This window comes from Mirounga angustirostris, unplaced genomic scaffold, assembly GCF_029215605.1.
Source record: "Mirounga angustirostris isolate CCGP_5_RB_7025 unplaced genomic scaffold, mMirAng1.0.hap1 SCAF_5, whole genome shotgun sequence".
In the NCBI taxonomy this organism is placed as follows: domain Eukaryota; kingdom Metazoa; phylum Chordata; class Mammalia; order Carnivora; family Phocidae; genus Mirounga; species Mirounga angustirostris.
The window spans coordinates 3,288,303-3,306,760 of record NW_026991713.1 but is presented as its reverse complement, the minus strand read 5'-3'; the positions used below and the strand labels follow the sequence as shown (position 1 = coordinate 3,306,760).

The 18,458-nt window shown below is 63.2% G+C and overlaps 1 protein-coding gene across 2 annotated transcripts in view; it reads left to right on the top strand.

The window, feature by feature from the left end:
* Window positions 1-18,458, top strand: part of GRAMD4 (GRAM domain containing 4) — a 78,765-nt gene that overhangs the window by 56,740 nt on the left and 3,567 nt on the right. For both annotated transcript variants that reach the window (XM_064590480.1, XM_064590479.1), the window contains exons 4-17: window positions 1,859-1,979; window positions 6,417-6,478; window positions 8,371-8,503; window positions 9,087-9,112; window positions 9,723-9,814; window positions 11,159-11,250; window positions 12,366-12,414; window positions 13,110-13,181; window positions 13,617-13,660; window positions 13,737-13,846; window positions 15,380-15,534; window positions 17,076-17,220; window positions 17,855-17,948; window positions 18,262-18,346. In XM_064590480.1, the coding sequence (XP_064446550.1) occupies window positions 1,859-1,979; window positions 6,417-6,478; window positions 8,371-8,503; window positions 9,087-9,112; window positions 9,723-9,814; window positions 11,159-11,250; window positions 12,366-12,414; window positions 13,110-13,181; window positions 13,617-13,660; window positions 13,737-13,846; window positions 15,380-15,534; window positions 17,076-17,220; window positions 17,855-17,948; window positions 18,262-18,346 (1,280 nt within the window). The remainder of the gene's footprint in view (window positions 1-1,858; window positions 1,980-6,416; window positions 6,479-8,370; window positions 8,504-9,086; window positions 9,113-9,722; window positions 9,815-11,158; window positions 11,251-12,365; window positions 12,415-13,109; window positions 13,182-13,616; window positions 13,661-13,736; window positions 13,847-15,379; window positions 15,535-17,075; window positions 17,221-17,854; window positions 17,949-18,261; window positions 18,347-18,458) is intronic.

Here is an 18,458-nt window from a genome sequence, read left to right as displayed (position 1 = left end):
TGCAGGGTGAGCAGGAAGGCTGGCCGGGCAGCGTGGGGACACCCAAAAAAGGCTGAAGTGGGGCAGCCTGACTGTCAGCATGGTGTCCCGGCCGAGAGCCTGGCTGGGGCCGGCCCCCTGAGCTCAGGCCCTGCTGTGGACCGGATGTCTGCGTGCCCCCAAAAGCATATGGCAGGTTAGGAGGTGGGGCCCCTGGGAGGTGATCAAGGTTAGACAGGGTCGTGAGGGTGGGGCCCCCAGGGTGGGGTGAGTGCCTTCAGGAAAAGAGGAAGGAACGCCCAAGCCGTTTCTCTCTGCCGCGTGAGGCCGTCACAAAGCGGCGTGCACCAGGCTCGGCCAGCCCCCTGACCGCAGACTTGCAGCCTCCGGAACTGGGAGGAATCAGGGTCCGCTGTTCGGGTCCCCCCAGTCCATGGTATTTTGTCCTGGCTGCACGAGTTAAGATATACCCACCTTCGTTATATGTGGTCTCAGAAACGGGAGCCCTCACCTGCGTGTAGATGCTAACTGGTGGTCACCCCTGGGATGGACGGAGGACGGACACAGATGGAGGCGTAGGGGCCTCTGCGTGGCCTGCAGTGTGCTGTCTCTGGATCTGGGTGTCCAGTGGGCAATGCGGTGAGGCCTCCACTTAGAGCTGGGCCCCCGTTTGGGTTCCGCTCCGTGGGAGTTCTTTCCTGCTGTTGCACCAGAAACTGAGGGCCTTAAAACAGCACGTTTATTCTCTTCCAATTCCGGAGGCCAGAAGTCCAGCAGAATGAGGGTCACACGTTGGCAGGGCTTTGTCCCCGCTGGAGGATCTCGGGGAGAATCTGTTTCCTTGGCTTGTCTGGCTCCGGGAAGCCGCCCGCGATCCTGGGCTGCTGGCCCCTTCTGCTACCCTCGAGGCCAGCAGCCTGGCACCTGCAAGTCTCTCCTCTCCCTGACCTCTGACCCTCCTGCCTCGTCTGAGTTTACAAAATGGTGATTACGCTGGGCCTGGATAACCAGGAGAGCCCCCCATCTCAAGGTCCTTCGCTTGATCACGTCTGCAGGGTTGGTTTGTCCATGCAGGGGACATAGTCCCGGGTCCCCGGAATTAGGTTGGGACCTCTTTGGGGACCATCAATATCACATATTACAGTTAAAAACCACAACTATGTGGCCCTTGGTTTCCACTCTCCTGGAGTAAACGTCAGGTCCTTCTGGCTCTGCACGTCCTGCCCCCGACCCCATCTCATCTGTGACTCCTTCCCTCAGCTCCCAGGGCCCTCCTGCCTCAGGGCCTTTGCAAGGCTGTTGCTGAGCCTGCCACCTGCTTTTCTCCTAGGAATCTGTCGCCTTGATATTCGTCCCATCCAGGTCCCCACTCGGACTGCAGGAGCTCCCTGCCTGCCCTCCCACTATGCTCCTGGGTCATCAGCACCCGGGTGGTGGGAGCTGTCCATCTGCCCCTGGCAGGGGCTTGGCTCTGTGGCTGAGGCCTGCGGACCACACCTGGTGCGGTTGTGTGTCCGGGCGATGCCCGTTGGGTGACCGGGTGCCACCAGGATCCCTTTCTCTGGGGCATCCTGGTGGTGGCGGTGATGTGGTGAGATGCCTTTCGTGCATGTGACCTGCACCTGTTTGGTTTAGTACAGGACTCCTCACTGTGGCTTCGCCCCAGCTCTCACCCCCACCGTGTAAGAGGAGCCCCGATTAATAGTCTCCCTGCAGGTGTCCCCCCAGAGAGGAGCAAGAGAGCTGCTACGTCCCAGCAGGTGCAGACAGGGCCCTCTGTCCAAGTGCTCTGAAGACCAAGCCTGCCCTCGGCACCTCTGCCGCTGGAGGGGCAGAGCGGGTCCGAGCGCAGGTCACCTGGTGGTTCTGTCCCCTACAGAGGAGGAGCTCCGGAAGCTGAGAGAAGAAACCAACTCAGAAATGCTTCGGCAGGAGCTGGACCGGGAGCGGCAGCGGCGGATAGAGCTGGAGCAGAAGGTCCAGGAAGTGCTGAAGGCCAGGTGAGGAGGGGCCCAAGGCCCCCCGCTGCCCGCTCAGGCACTTCCTTGCCCGCCAGCCCCCCACCGGACGCAGGCACCCCCTCCCGTGCCATCCCGCTGCACGCAGTTACCCCTGGGGTCGCCCACCACAAACGGTCACCCTCCTCCCTGCAGGGTCCCTCCTTCCTGGGGGGTGACAGGTGCCGTCCCAGCTTCTGGAGGGCATGACGTGGGCCCTGCTGTGGGACGGAGCTGCCCCCGTGCGTGGCCTCCTCTTGCACCCCACGCCTCTGCCCACACGAGCTGGGCCGCTGCCTCGTGGTGCTGCCGGTGAGGAGCGGGTCCTTCCCGCAGGGTATTTGTAGGTTCTGAGAGCCATGCTCTCCCTGTCTTGATAGAATCCCCAGGAGGCTCCCTGTCCGTCCACACGGCCTGCAAGCTGGTGGCCCGGCAGACGAGGCCACTGCTGGGACAGCCCAGCCCGAGCTGGTTCCTCTGTGCGGTGGACGAGGGCACTGTTACTTTCCAGTGTATTCTCCGGCTCAGGCTCTGAGGACAGCCACACTCCGGGCGCCTCGGTGCATGGGGTTCAGTTGGTGGAAAGGAAGTGCCTCCTTGTTCCACGGCCATACGCTGGCTTCTTGTCAGGTCTTACCCTCAGCCCCGGGAGCTGGTGACATCTGGTTCTCTTTGGAGGAGGGCTCTTTTGTTTCCTGCTCTGGAGGCATTTTTGACGACTCCTGTGTGCTTTTGGGCAGCCTGTCCCCGCAGGCCTGTTGTGGGGTTCTCTGGGACTCCGTGTGGGGGCCTTGAGTTTGGTAGGGGAGGGACGTACCCTACTTTGACATTCTGCCCCGGCTACGAGGCCAGCAGCCCTTTCCAGACACCAGCATGTGGGCCTCAACCCGCACATTACCTGATGTTGATCCTTCGCACATGGAAATCTGTGGATGTTTTCATTATGAGAAGAGGTGCAGCCGGGGACCTGACCCACGGATGCTGAGAGATCCAGGGACTGGCGCTGTCCCAGGCGTGTGGCCGGCTGTGGGTGCCTTCTCCACCCGCCAGCCACAGCCAGCCTTCCGTGGCATGTCTCAGCACCACGTCCCCCACAGAAGGCGCTCTGTCCGGTGCAGATGTGCGATTCTGTCCAGCTTTGCCCAGAGCCCTTGGCTGGAAGTGGCACGTCCCCTGTGGTGTTGAGAGGTGCTCGCCCTGAGCTGACCTCTCTCCGTGTAGGGCCCACGGCTTCTGCTTCTCACCCTCCTGCCCAGCCCGGCCTCCTCACTCCAAAGCCCCTTCCAGTTCTGAGGACTCAGAGGGACCAGCTGGGTGGTCACAGTAAAGGAACAGCAGGCCAGGACCGAGGAAGCTGAAGGTCCTGGGGCACACTGTGGGGCTGGTCCCCTGCTGTATGTGGGGTGGGGTTTAGGAACCTTCTCGAAATGGAGACCTGAAGGGGAAAGTACAGGGAGAAGCAGGTTCCATGCAAATGACGACCTCTTCCTTTGTCACCTTGATGTCTGTTTGGGGTGGCCGTGGGCCGTCCCCGGTGGGTGAGCATATGGAGGGGGACCCCTTTCACACACACATATGCACACACACCCCAAGCTGCAGGTGAGCTGCAGAATTGAAACGTGATAATTAGAGTTTATGTAAACCTCTGTTTTGGTTTTAAAGAAAATTCCCGGAAAATCACCTTGATTGAAGCTTATGTGTTAGTAGGCAAAGGCCTTCTCTTGTTAGGGGTCCAAAAGCAGCACGGAAACACCGCCCTTCTGACTTGTACCGTCTGTGGTCAGGCCGTGCCTGCCACCGCCCCTCTGCCTGTCCCGCTCCTGGGCTCGGCTGGCACACTGCATTGAACCTCGCTGGGGGCCATGGTGAGGGATGAAAGGGACCCTGGTGACGGTCTAGTGCCCCCAGCCCGGGGAAAGGGGTCGGGGGCAGAGTGACCCCGGGGCCCGGCCCTGGCATCGTGCTCCTTGCAGGCTTCGGTGCCCTCTGGCCTCAGGTGGCTGCAGGCCAGAAAATCTGACTTTTTTTTTTCTTTTTTATTATTTTATTTATTTGACAGAGACACAGCGAGAGAGGGAACACAAGCAGTGGGTAGTGGGAGAGGGAGAAGCAGGCCTCCCGCAGAGCAGGGAGCCCGATGTGGGGCTCGATCCCAGGACCCTGGGATCATGACCCGAGCTGAAGGCAGACGCTTAACGACTGAGCCACCCAGGCACCCCCAGAAAATCTGACTTTTATTTTATTTTATTTTTTTAAAGATTTTATTTATTTATTTGAGAGAGAGAATGAGATAGAGAGCATGAGAGGGGGGAGGGTCAGAGAGAGAGGCAGACTCCCCGCTGAGCAGGGAGCCCGATGCGGGACTCGATCCCGGGACTCCAGGATCATGACCTGAGCCGAAGGCAGTCGCTTAACCAACTGAGCCACCCAGGCGCCCGAAAATCTGACTTTTAAAAAGCAATTCAGGGCTTTTAATCCCGGGATCGAGTCCCGCATCGGGCTCCCTGCTTAGCGGGGAGTCTGCTTCTCCCTCTGACCCTCCCCCTTCTTGGGCTCTCTCTCTCAAATAAATAAATACAATCTTAAAAAAAAAAAAAAAAAAAACAATTCAGGCACGTTCCACTCCAGACTCGTTTGGTTGATCACTGAACATTAGCATAGGTTGTTCAGAAACATTTCAGAGAATCCAGTTGTTGGAAATACAAGGCCCCTTTTTTCTGATTCAGTGAGGTCACCCCGCTCACTTCCCGCCTTCTCGGGAGCTGTGGTTGGGACGGTGCGCCCCGAGTGTCGTGGGCTGGAATGTCCTGGCGCACCGTCTGCCCTGCTGTCCGTCTATCTCCTCTGTCCAGCGCACGAAACAGGCACTTGCACATTCCGTATTTGGGATGATGGGAGGGGGGTACAGTTCCTGCAGCTCGCAGCCCAAGAAGGTCTAAATACCTGTGTGTCTCTAGTAGGAATTGTGTTAGAAAAAACACACAGCCAGTGACCGTGCACACCAAATAGTAATAAGCACAGGACCCCAGGAAGCCCCCACCTGTGTCCCTCAGGCATGCGAATCCTCTTGGTGCCGAAGCCCCAGGCTTGGGTTGTGGGGCCAGTTTGTTAGTGGCTTCTCAGGTGAGCTGCATCCTCCAGAACCTCCAAGCTGGGCACAGACATCCTGGTCCGGAGGCCATGACTCCTGCCCGGGAATGGAAGGCACTCGGCCGGGTCTTGGCGTCTCCCGTGTGCCCTGGGCCCCTCTCCTGTTCCCAGTAAACCCCCACTTGCCGGTGGTCGCTCTGGGTATGGACAGTTGCTTGGGCAGCCTGGCCACAGGGAGGGGTGGGCGTGGAGGCCTGGCCCCCTCCCCCTGGCCCATGGCGCCCTTCAGGACTCTACGTCTGTGTTGTCTTCCCCGTCCATTGCTTAGCGAGGCTGCAGGCCTTGCCCACCCTGCTTGTCCCCAGCTTGTCTTCCGTGCTCTAGGTGACATTCACGGGTTTCAGGCCCGCAAATCAGGTCGGCTCGTGGAAGGGTGGCATGAAATCCCGCTGTGTGAGCAGAGCAGAAACCTCGCCCCCTCCCTCACTGCAGCTGAGGGTGCACTCGGGCTGGGGGTCTCCCAGCCCTGCCATCTCTGTCCTGGAAGAGTCCTCTGTGCCCCTGCAAGACCCTGCTGAGGTTTGCCTGGGGCACCGCTTTTCCCACATCCTGGGGTCCCTGCTGGACTGGGAGCCCCAGGAACAGCGTGGTGCGTCCGTCGCCCAGGCCAGTGCAGAACAAGGCGGGCGGGTTGGCCGTGGCATGAGGTGTGGCCTGGCCAAAGCTCCACCCAGGGGCCGGGGGCTGGGCCAGCTGCATCAGGCTCTGTAGCTGAAAGCCGGTTCAATAGTCAGGGTCTGGCAGGTGGACAGAAACTCCAGGAGAGCGCTCTGAGGCCGGTGAGTGCTGTGGTCTGTGGTGGCTGGGCTGTCGGGGCAGGAAGCCAGGCAGGTGGCTGGCACGGGCCGAGCTGGGACCTGGGCACAGCTGTCCAGCGCAGGGGGTCACCCAGCCTGTGGTCTTGAGAGCTGCTTGCTGAACATGTCCACTGATGGGCATCGTTTTATCAACAGGCTGGTTAATTAGTGTAAGGGCTGTTCGTTCTGAACTTAACAATGAAGAAGCAGATGTGTTCATAGGAAAGGAAAGAGTGGTACATTTATGAGACTTTTTTTATTTGATTATTGAAAAAAATCAGAAGAGAGCATGCCCACCGTGAATGTGGCTCTAAGCTGCCCGGCCTGCTCTGTGAGCAGCGTCTGAGTGCTGAGCTCCCAGAGGGGGCCCCGCGAGCTGGAGCAAATGCTCGTGGGCGGCAGGCTCCCTGTGAGTGCTGGCACCTTCCATAGCCTGCACTCACACCGTGTTTGGAACTAACGGGATTCTTGCTTCTTCTTCCCCGTCTTTAAGATCCGAGGAGCAGACGGCCCAGCAGCCTCCCAAGGGGCAGGCCCAGGCCAACAATGGAGCAGGTAGGCCCCGCGGGCAGCCGGGCCGGGCGGTGGGGTGCGTGCTGGTCCTGCGCCCGTCAGACTGGCACAGGAGTCTGCCCGTCACAGCGAACACGGTCGTTCAACGAGACGTGGTTTTATTTTCCCCTAAGAAGGCCACGTGGCCCCTGTTTCAGCCCTTCCCGACAGACACGTGGTGTCACTCATAACATTGGCTTCGTGGCTACTGACCTGGTGGCCCGTGTCCAGAGGCTGGCGGTCCTGACAAGGGACAAGCGGGCAGTGGGGGCCGCCGTCCGCGGTCAGGATGTGCCCCGGCCCTCCCTGGGTCAGGACGCACAACCCCTTTCTCTGCACCTTTTCCTGCTGCCCTGAGCCTGGTCTTTGTCTTACTCCCCCGTCTGTCCTTCCTAGAGCTGTGCTGGCAGGAAAATTGGATTTTCTGTCCAGCTCTCTAGGGGCCCCAATCCGTGGTGGGCCAGGCCCTCCCGTCTCCCAACCGAGGGCCCGTTCCCACAGGCTGACCCCTCTCAAGCACCCCCTGCCTGTGCCGGCAACTCACAGCTACACCAGAAGGGCCTTAGGGTTAAGCCTGTCTCATATACAGGTGAGGAAACCGAGACCCAGGAGGGGAAGCCTCTTCAAGGCGCACCTGCCACGTGGAGGCCCGGCTCGGACCGCAGTCAGGTCCTGCCTTCCACAGGGGGAGGTGGCCCCTTCCTGAGGACCCCAGTGCGGGATCAGCAGGCCGGCCAATGCAGGTGCGGGATTGGCAGCTGTGCCCCTCGGGTCATGGGCTCCACGCCCCAGACCAGGGATCCACGCCAGGAGCAGCACAAGAGACCCCAAGGCCCCCGCTGTGCCCCGTGATTCATGAGTCTCCTGCACACATGGGAAGTGTCAGAGGAGTGGAGGGTGGAAGACCCCAGCTCTCCGGGTGCCCAGGCTGAGGTCCATTCTGTAGCGGTGGTCACTGGCGCGATGGGCTCTACGTGGGCCGAGGGAGGGGACGGGTGCTCTGTGCGGTGCTCCCCACCCTGTGGCCAGGGCGGGCAGCCGAGGGGTTCTGTGGTGCCTGGAGCCCGTCTGCTCGGGCAACACGCCCGGCCCAGACCTGGGGCTCGGCAGACTGCAGCCCCATCTGACTTCACGTGTTTAAATGTTTTTACATTTCTAAATGGTCGGAGGAAATCAAAAGGGTGTGGGTTTCACACTTCAGCTTCCATGGTATGGTTTCATGGGAACACGGGCAGGCCTGTTAGATTCCGTCCTGTCCACGGCTGCTTCGCGGCCATCGAGGTGGCCGTCTGCCCACCCCCGACCAGCCCCGCGCTGAAAACACTCGCGCCCCAGGTAGGGGTGAGCAGCCCCCAGGCCCTCCCCGTTCCTTCCCTCCCTGAGAGGCCTGCCTCTTGGGCTCTGTGTGCACAAACCTCAGCCCTGTGGAGAGCACCAGCCTTGTGACCACCTCCGCCCCGTCCCTCTCCTTACTCGTGGCGGGACAGCACCCCCTGCGGGCGACGCGGTTTCCTCCCGGTCTTCTGAGTCTGGGATGTGGGTCCCTCTCGAAGGTCTTGGTCCTGGTGAGCAGAGGCCACTTCCTTCACTGGGGCCCCCACCAGAACACAGCCCACGGCACACACACCCCCTGGCCGGTCCTCTGGTCCCCGGGCCCCCGGGAGTGAGCCCCCCGCCAGAGAAAGGGAGGGTGATGCAGACCCCAGGGCCAGGGATCCAGTGGAGGGCAGCTCGGCGCGGGTGTGACCACGGAGACCCCGTGTGGTCTGCGGTGACCGCGGGCCTCGCCGTGGAAGCGGGTCAGGCTCCGTGTCGGGGAGCGCGTGTTCACACCCCTCCGTCGGGGTTCGTTCGCCCCCACCCGCCTGGCCTCACCGCGACCCTCGTCCCCACAGACCGGCGGAGCCAGGGGCTGTGCCCCCGCGTCCAGAAGTGGTTCTACGAGAAGTTTGGGGAGTACGTGGAGGATTTCCGGTTCCAGCCTGAGGAGAGCACCGTGGAGACGGAGGAGCCCCTCAGCGCCCGGAGGTGGGGGCCCTCGTGAAGGTGGGGGGGCGGCCACCGGGACGTCAGAGCCAGGCCGGTGTCCAAGTGCCCAAGTGGCTGCGGCCAGGGGTGCTCCCGGGGCCGGCCAAGCCGCCTTCCTGGGGACGGGGCCTCCTCCCCGGGGGAGGGGTCTCCTTCCTGGGGGAGGGGCCTCCTTGGGGTGGCGAGGGCAGCCGGCAGGGCTCCATGGCGGGTGGCACTGCCGCGTCCCCCCGCTCAGCGCTCCTACTTGTGCTTTGTGATCCACGCCGTGTGGGGACAGTAGTCTGGGGGCCCAGCGCCCACGACCCAGGCCTTCCCGCTCCCTGTGCCAGGCCCTGTTGTAGGCTCTGGGGGACTCAGGTTCTGGGCACGTGGGCAGGAGACCAGGGATGGTTCTGTAGGTGAGGACGCCCCCACCCCAAGTTAGGGAGCAGTGGCGACGTGGCCCCTGGCGTGGCCCCTGCATCCCCGGTCACACTGTGCTCCCCACGTGCCAGCAGAGCTCCGTGGTGGGGGCAGCGGGGGCAGCGGGGACGCAGGGCACAGGAGCTGGTGCTCACCTCTCTCTCTCTCTCTTTCTTAGGTTGACGGAAAACATGAGACGACTAAGTGAGTCCCTAGCGTGTCTGTGAGCGGCCATGGGAGCCGGTGGGACCCCTGAGCCGCGAGCGCGTGGTCAGTGTTGGCGGGGGGCGGCTCTGCAGTCCTGAGCTCAGCGGGACGTCTTTTCAGAAAGGTGTTCCCTGGGAGTTCTTAGGAAGAAGGCTCCCGCTGGGAGCATGTCCGGGGCCCCGCCCCGTCCATCCAGAGCAGGACAGGATGGGGCCAGCGCTGCCCGCCCGGCCCTGAGTGGGGGGCTCAGTTTCCCTCCAGGCCTGGGAGCCCCCGTGAAAGGTGGTGCTTTCCCAGATATTTGCCAGAGCCCAGGCGATGCCGAGGAACCATGCCCCCCCCCCCCCCCGGTTGCCCCTTTCTTATGTCTGCGGCTCAGGCCTGAGGGGCAGGGATCAGGTAGCTGGTGTGTCCCCGCGGGGACGGTGGACAGCGCGCAGCACCCGGCGTGGCCGGGGAGCACCAGCAGAGGGTCAGGCACACGAGGAGCCTGAGTCGTTCGGGGCTCCCTTTGCTGGTTTGGCGCCTCCCCCCCACCCCCACTGCTGCCCCCCGCCCTCCGGGTGTGCCCGAGCTCTGGCTTCATCGCAGTCTGTTCTGTCCCCAGAGCGTGGTGCCAAGCCCGTCACCAGCTTCGTGAAGAACCTCTCTGCCTTATCCGACTGGTACTCCATCTACACGTCTGCCATCGCCTTCACTGTGAGTGCCCCTGGGTACCCTGCCGTTTCCCAGGGACACACGCGCCTTAGCTTCTGTCTGGAAAGTGGGTACCGTGTCGCTACCCAGCCCCGGGGTTGCTGCAAGGATTAGGCGAGGGCACTGGGGGCGCCAGGGGCCAGCCCGTGTCTGCACACAGACAGCCCAGTGGCAGCGTTCTCAGGAAGAGGCCTCTGTCCGCGCTTCAGTCACCTTTCTGGATGAGTCAGGAAGATGACCGTGGGGAGGCTTGTCTGCCCAGGGGGGCCCCGCGCTCCTCCCACTGGGTGCCTGGGGGAGGCTCCTGGCAAATGCCCTGTGGCCTGGGGGCCGAGCTGAGCCTCTGCGAGCCAGCAGTCCTGGGGAAGGGTGGGAGAGCAGTGCCTGGCATCGGGGTGTGTTCTGGGGAAGACGGACAGGGCTGCTTGGCCTGAATGGTCCCCTGGCCGCCGTCCCCAGCCCCGCACAAGGAGACCCTCTCGTCACTGGAAGGAGGACACAGGTCGCCCACCTGCCTGCCAGGCCCCGAGGCCAGAGGGGGGTGGCCGCAGCTCCCAAAGTCCCCATCTCTGCATTCTGGAGGTTCTGAGACCACCTTAGAGCCCACAGGCTGGCTCCAGCCCCGGGGAGGAGACGGGCATTTTGCATACACATAGAGAGAGCAGGACTCAGTGGCCAGGCCCCAGCCCCGCCTTCACCCCGGGGCCCCGCCCTCACCCTGAGGCCCCACCTTCACCCCAAGGCCCTGCCTTCACCCTTCAGGAATCCTCTGCTCCCTGAGGCCTGGGGTACCTGGGTCCTGCCTATCATTGCCAAGGGATGTGCCTGCCATTCAAACCCACCTTCCAGGCCTCTGCCTGAATCCCACTGCATTCCCTTCTCTGCCCCTTTCTGAGCGTCTGCTCTGTGCCAGGCTGGTGGGCCCAGAGTGAAGGGGCTCAAGCCGCACTGGGCCTGGCACACAGCACGTAGGGGGTTCTCGGCCGGCAGTCGGTCACCTCGCTCGGCTGTGCTGAGTCCTGGTGGTGCTGCGGGCCCCAGCATGGGGGAGCGACCCCCGGGGCTGGCAGGGGCCTCTGCTCTCCTCTGCCCATCCCAGGCCACATCCAGTGGCTGCCTCCCTGGGGCGCCCCCCTCTCTACACCCCCAAAGCAGCTCCTCCCAGGGCTTCTCTGTCATGCGTTCCCTCCTTTGGGAGGACACTGGGGGCCTGGGCTCCCCACCTCCCAGCATGGCTGGCCTGCCTGGTGGGGCGGGGGGCAAGGGGGAGAGGGCAAGGGGGCAGGATGTGGCCTGTCAGGCTGCCTGACTGTCTCTCTCCTTCCGGCTTTCTCTCCAAACCCGCAGGTGTACATGAATGCCGTGTGGCATGGCTGGGCCATCCCCATGTTCTTGTTTCTAGCAATTTTGAGGTTATCCCTCAATTACCTCATAGCCAGGTAGGTGAGCTGCTTACGCGGCAGGGCTGTCTCCCTACGACACACAAAGCCGCGGCACGCCTGAGCCGGGGCTGCCTCTCACACGGGGGTTTTGGGAGCGGTTGTCTGATAGGCTAGGCTCCCGAGCCCCCAGGAGGATGCCCACCCCCACTGGTCTGCGGGAGCCAGCAGTGGGTGGTCATCAGACTCCCCAGCGGCTCTTTGTCTCAGAGGCCCACCTGTACCTGCAGGGAGTCACCCCAGCCACTCCTATTTGCCGATGACATCCCCGGCTTGCTGGGCCTGCAGTCTTTGTGCCCTGGGAGGCCCTGGGGTTCAGAGGGAGGGTCCCTGCAATCACCAAGCCCAAGCAGCATCCTCTCCGTGCTCTGTGAGCACCCTCCGGGGGCCTCTGTGGAGAACCCCTCGTCCCCAGCTGCCTGGTCGGTCTGCATCTGTGGCTGCACCAGCAGCGAACCTCAGCCCCACGGCAGGCCTGAGGAGGGCCCCTGCAGTCCGATTTTTTTTTTTTTAGATTTTATTTATTTATTTATTAGAGAATGAGCATAAGCAGGGGAAGGGGCAGAGGCAGAGGGAGAAGCAGACTCCCACTGAGCAGGGAGGCCGACATGGGGCTGGATCCCAGGACCCCGAGATCATGACCTGAACTGAAGACAGACACTTAACTGAGCCGCCCAGGCGCCCCTCCTGCAGTCCGATTTGTACTCAGCTGTTCCACAGTTCACACTTTCACGTACAGTTTTCCTGGGTGCATCTCTCTGCCTGCTTAAGTTGGTTCATTTGGAAATGTTTTTTGTAGGGAAGAATATGTTTACATACCCAGGAAAGGGTCATCTGTGCCCAGACCAGGTGTGATTCTAGCTAAAGTACTTGCTGTTACTATTTCACTGAGTTCTTTTGAAAGACCTATCTGTTCCACCTCTGGGCCCCAGGGGAGGGGCCTGTGAGGGTGACCTTGAACTGTCCATCCTCAAGAACCAGGGAGCAGCCCTGGAGGTCTTGGCTGCAGAGGGGTTCTGAAGCCCCTTCTGTCCCACGCTCCTTCCCATCGGGGGCACAGGGCTGGGGATTCGATGTCGTCCCTCTGTGAAAGGCGTGTGATGGTCTCCTTACAGGGGCTGGAGGATACAGTGGAGCATCGTGCCTGAAATCTCTGAACCAGTGGTAAGTCCTGGAAGGGCGAAGGTCTCCGTGTCCACCCGGTCAGCTTCCCCGAGTGTCCAGATGCAGCTGGGTGGATGCCTGGGGGAGCCCTGCCTGGCAAATGGAGTCAGGGAGCAGAAGGCCAGCCGCCCCCAGCACAGAGCCCTGGGTGGCCACACTCTGACCCCCTGCCAGCCGACACCCCCAGCGCCCCTTGCTGGCCCCGGCTTGGCTGCAAGGGAGGCAGGTTGCTGTGCCCCAGCCTGTCCTCACCCCTCCCAGTGGGGATGATATGCTACAGGGAGGGCACCTGGGGGCCTCCCGGACCAGAGGATGAGTAGCGCAGGGATCAGCAAGCTGCGATCTGCTGGGCCCCAGCATCTAGGAGGCCTTCGGGAGGTTCTTGTTGAATGAACTCAGACAAACAGGAGGAGGTCACGGCCCCCTTTTGCCTCAGTTTCCCTCCATGCAAAGCGAGGGGTGGAGGGCTACGTGGTCTTGGACGCACCTTTGCAGATGAGCCGTCGAAGCGCGACTCCCTGCTGGCTTGGGGGCTGCCACTGCCCGCCCACCCTCTCGGGCACCAGGGGGGCGTCCTCTGGGACAGCCGGCCCCTGCTGTGGGGGGGAGGGGGGGCAGAGCGACCTGCTCCTGGGGCTGCAAGGCCTCTGGGCTGCTAAATTGTGGTGGAAATTCTCTCTTCCCTTTGGTTGCAGGAGCCTCCAAAGGAAGACTTGACTGTGTCTGAGAAGTTCCAGCTCGTGCTGGATGTCGCCCAGAAAGCCCAGGTGCTGCTCTTGGGCTCTGGCCCGGGGACGTCTCTGTGCCAGCCTGCCCCCCAAACCCCAGGCCTGGCTTGTCTCTTGTCAGCTGACCGGCCATCAGCCTGCCCATCGATCCCTTGGCAGCACCCAGGACAGCCCGATTGGCGGGAGGGTCTAGGCTGTCGGCCGGCACCCTGGAGGGTGGGGAGACCCGCCGAGCCGGGGCGAGCCAGCTGCTGGGAGGGACACGGCCCGGGTCCAGCGTCTGTGCGGTTCCCTGGGCTTCGCGGGGACCCACCACCCCGCCCTCAGCCTGCGAGTGGCTGGGCGGGACGGCGGGGCTCTGTGCCCCCCCACCCCGGCTGTGGCCTCACGGGGGCGGCACCTCTGGCCCCCTGACGTCGTCGCCGTGTGGGCCGTGGCCCCGGGGCCTGCTGTGACCGCAGTTTCTCCACACAGAACCTCTTCGGCAAGATGGCCGACATCCTGGAGAAGATCAAGAAGTAAGTCCTCGGCCCCCCAGCCCGCGGTGTCAGGGGTGCGGCCCCGTCCCCACCTGAGCCCCCCTCTCCCTTCCAGCCTGTTCATGTGGGTCCAGCCTGAGATCACGCAGAAGCTGTACGTTGCGCTGTGGGCCGCCTTCCTCGCCTCCTGCTTCTTCCCCTACCGCCTGGTGGGACTGGCCGTGGGTAAGGAGGCGCCTTGCCCCGGGTCAGGGCTGCCACACAGGTGAGGGGGTGAGGCGGGGGTCCCGGCCTGCTTCCCAGCAGAGCGTCCGCAGATGCACAGGCATCCGGAGGCCAGCTTAGCGCACGCTTACGACAAGCTCATCCTCTGCTTCCAAGAGACTCCCCGCTTTCCCACCGAGCAGAGGGGCTGGTAGGCGTTGGGTATGGGCGGCGGTCAGCCAGCTCGGGTCATGAGGGGTCAGGTCGCGGGAGGAGTGACGTAGGGGTGGAGATGTCATGGGGGGCGGTGGCCTCGATTCTGCGGGGTGAGGTCCAAGCAGAGGGTGAGGTTTGCGGAGTCTGCTTTGGGCAGGTCAGGAACAGCCCTTGGTCGGGGTGGAGTGGGCAGGGCAGTGAGGGGCATGAGGCAGGCCGGTGGGTAGGGTTGTGGGGCCCTGGTGGGGCCCTGGGTTGTGGTTGGAGCCCGACCCCCCACAGTCGTGGATGGACCAGATGGTCGGAGGGCTCAGGGTTTGCCCCGAAGGGCTGGTAGGTGATGTTGCCATCCGGGGCCACCAGGGAGTGGGAGGGGCAGACTGGAGACGGGGTGTTCAGAGCTAATTCTGGGGCGGGGAGCATGCAGAATTCAGGGAGCCACTGGCCACAGGTCTGAATGTGCGGGACGTGGCCTTTGCCTGTATTTCAAACCATGGGGTGGCAGGATGACTTGAACTCCCCCACGGGTTCGTGGAAGCGCTGTACCGAACCCCTGTCTGGGGCTTCTGCAGGATAGGGAGAAGGTGTGAGCAGGTGTGGAGGCTGCCCTGAGGCCAAGGCCATGGTCCTGTGGCTGCCCCAACCCACTCGGCTGTCTAACCCAGGAAGCTGCACCTTCCTCCCCAGGCCAGACCCTGAGCAATGACCCACTGTGGGGCCTCAGTGTCCCCAGCCTGGAGCGGGCACAGGGGACTGCACGGGTGGGGGCGAGGGTGGAGGGCTAATCTGAGCTGGGACCTTGTGCTCGGGGGTCGCACAGTGTGGGGGCTGTCCCCACTTGCCCACCAGCCCCAGCATGCAGCTGGGGCTTCGGTCTCTCGTTGGCCCTCCCCCTGCATCCTTTGCCAGGACAAGTGGGCTGGCAGACAGTGTGGCCTTGAGGGAAAGGACTGACACCAACCAAAGTGAAATGCCCTCATCCTGTTTCTCCCGGGGGCCTGGGCCGGCACACGAGCTCTCTGACCCGGGGCTGGAGGGGGGCCCCCAGCTGTGATGGCTGCCGGCCCATCAGGTCAGAGGGCAGCAGGCTAGGGGTGGGTCTCTCATGCTTTCCTTCATGTCACCCTTGGGGGGTGGTAAGTGGCGGGCTTGTTTGCGAGGTGGTGTGATCAACGGGAGCCACCTGAGGGTCCTGGGTGGTGAGACACGTAAGTGGACCCCCCCGTTGGCTGGGTCGCCTCGCCCTCTTACTTCCCCTGCCCTGTGCTGGCCACATCTGGGTTTGGAGAGGCTGGCCGTGTGCCCTGGCCAGGACAGGACTGTTGCTCTTGTCCCCAGGACTCTACGCTGGGATCAAATTTTTCCTCATCGACTTTATCTTCAAACGCTGCCCGAGACTGCGAGCCAAATACGACACCCCCTACATCATCTGGAGGAGCCTGCCCACGGACCCGCAGCTCAAAGAGCGCTCTAGCGCCACCGTGTCACGCCGGGTAGGCTGGCCTCAGGCTGGGGCAGCGGCCCCCAGGCCCGCACGTGCCCTTCCCAGTGCGCGGGGAAGCTGGTGTCTTTCCGATTTTGTGGGGCCCCTGAAACAGACACAGTGCGGCGAGGATTTCCCCGCTCCTGGCGCTGCTGTTTTGGAGGACCCAGCAGCCCCGGGCGCAAGGTGGCCACTGGGGAAGGCCGTGCAGTGCTTACAAGCGGGGCTGGAGGCCCCCTTCCGCCTGAGGGCCCCTCAGACCCTCCCACGGACTTGCCCAGGCCATGCTGGCGCCCAGGCCAAGGGCAGGCAGGGCACGGGGTGCTGGCCATGACTGCCCAGAGCTTGGGGGCCTGAGGAGGGAGCCCTGGGAGCTACCGTCCGGCCCTCTGTTCCCTGGCTCTGAGGCTCGGGCCTACCTCGTGCCCACAGGCTGGTACTAGGCCTGTATTTTATTCATGGTGGAAGGCCTTTGTGGGTGGGTACCGGGCCTTGGGTCCCAAACCCGGACACAGAGGACAAGCTGGCCTAGGTGTTCTCCTCAGGGTCTCAGATGAGTGCGGGAGGTTCTGGGTCCCGTAGGACTCTTGGGGTCTAGGAAGGCTTCCTGAAGGAGGTGACGTTAGATTGCTGTGTTGAGTGAGTGTCGTCTGGGGAGAGGGTGTCCAGTGACCGGTGATAGGAGGGAAGCTCTGGGTCAGGTGTGGGTCAGGCTCCCCAGGTTCCGGGACAACAAAGCTTATTGGAAGCCCACACTCATCATCAGGGTCTTCATGAGCCAGCAGGTGGGCTCTGGTCACGCAGGTGGAGGTGGGCCCGAGGGAGGAGGCGCAGAGGTGGGCAGCCTGGCTCCCTGAGGGCGTGGGAGGGGTGGCCGGGACAGGGCCTTCCGGGGCCTTAAGGCCACTTAGCGCTGGCCAGTCTCCGGAGAGACAGTGAAGGGGAGCGAGGCCATGGGCTTCCCGGGGGGCGGGGGCGGGGGGCGAGGGAGACCCAGCCAAGGGGTGTGTGTAGCTCACGCCACGTGGACCCACTTTTTGCTTGTCTTGGTCACGCGTGTGTCTGTTGTCTCCTCTCTGGTCAGGTGTCAGGCCATGACAAGGTAGGAGGTCTGTGTGGAAGCCCCTCCTCCACGGGGACCTGATGCTGTGCGTTGCTGTGTTGTGACCCTGACCTTCCAATGTCGCTTTCCGCGGCCCATCCCCCGGCCAGTTCCGATTTCGGAAATGCCAGGAATGGCCTCTGTGCCGAGCGCCTGGCGGCTCGGGGTCTGGACTGCGTGTGCCGGGGTGCAGGCTCCGGCACGGCCTTTTGGAGTGGGGACGCTGCTGGGGGAAGAGGGGCCCTCCCCTCTGCTGTGGGGCTTCCCTGCCCCGAGGAAGCAGGGCTCGCGGGGTGAGGAGCGGCCCCCGGCAGGGACCCACATCTGGGCATCCGTGCCTGTCGCTCGTCTGTGTGTACAGTTGGGCGAGGGGGTGGGGGGCCGCGTGCGTCCCTGTGCCCCCCACCCCCAGCTGGCGTGGCTGACGGCGACACGCATGCTCTTGGCAGCTACAGGCGGCCTCCTCCCGGAGCTACGTCTCCAGCGCGCCCACCAGCCTCAACAAGGATGAAGACACTGGCCGCTTCCACGGTACCAAGAAAGGCAGTTTCCACGAGATCTTTAACTTGACGGAAAACGAGCGACCGCTGCCGGGTACGTGTGCGCAGGGTCTGCGGCCCGCCCTGGCCGGGTGGGGAGTTCGCCCCCGTGCTGGGCCCGGCGGCAGGGGCCGGCCCTGGGGGCCCGGGAGGGCTCTTGGCAGGCGGCGGGAGGAGCCGGGTGCTCCTGGGCCGCTCGGGGGGCCCATCCTTCTGCAGTGGATGGTTGAGCTGCAGGAATTCAGAGGGTCCCGCAGAGCGCGGCTCAGAGCTGCTCCCCAGCTGGGGCCTCACACGAGCAGGTGCGGCCCCCGCGCACCCCAGCCGTGACCTGGTGGACGGCAGCTGGGTGCCCAGGGAGCTGGGCTCTTCGAACCGCCTGGCGGGCCGCAGAAGGAAGCCGCAGAGAGCTAAGCTTTGACCTTGTCCCGCCCCCATCCTGCTGACCGAGGGCGTGCAAATGTCCCCGTCATGGCCGCGGTTCGATCCATTTGCACAACCTGAGCCGTGTGCTTCTCCTTCGAGGGGACGAACGTCCCCGCCGACTCACGCGCCGGAGCAAACCCCAGCTCTCCAGGAAGGCGGAGGGCGCCGGTCTTCCTCCCGCGGGCTTATCGGGGGGTGGGGAGCGTAGCGTGTTGGTGCATCCCGAGGAGCCCGGGCTGACGGGTCGCCTCTGTCCCCGCTAGTGTGTGAGAACGGCTGGCGCTGCTGCTTGATAAACCGCGACCGCAAGATGCCCACCGACTACATCCGCAACGGCGTCCTGTACGTGACGGAGAAGTGAGTGCCTCCGTGCCGCTCCTGCCGAAGGGACGGGCCTCAGGGACGGTCCCGGCTCTCGCTGGACGCCCCAGGATGCGTGACGCTGCGAACACGAGTCAGCTGCGCTGTAGACCGTGGAGTCCGCTCTAGAAGCGATAAAACTCTCTCTCAGAGTGAAATCCTTTGTAAAAAGACAGTGCGTGGTGCCAGGTGGGAGGGGCTCTCTGCTCGGGGTCGCCGCCGGCCCCACGGGGGACCGTGGTGGCCGCAGCCCGGGCGGGCGTCCCTGTGCCGTGTCTGGATCATGCCTCTGTCCTTTCTCCCCTCGTAGTTACTTGTGCTTCGAAAGCTCCAAATCCGGTTCTTCCAAGAGAAACAAGGTCATCAAGCTGGTGGACATCACAGACATCCAGAAGGTCAGTATGGGCCCCCGCCGTTCTCCGTTACCCCTTTAGGATTCCGGAGGAGAGAGGCCACAGGGCCACGAAGCTGATGGGCTTCACTTGGAAGTCAGATATGTTCACAGTG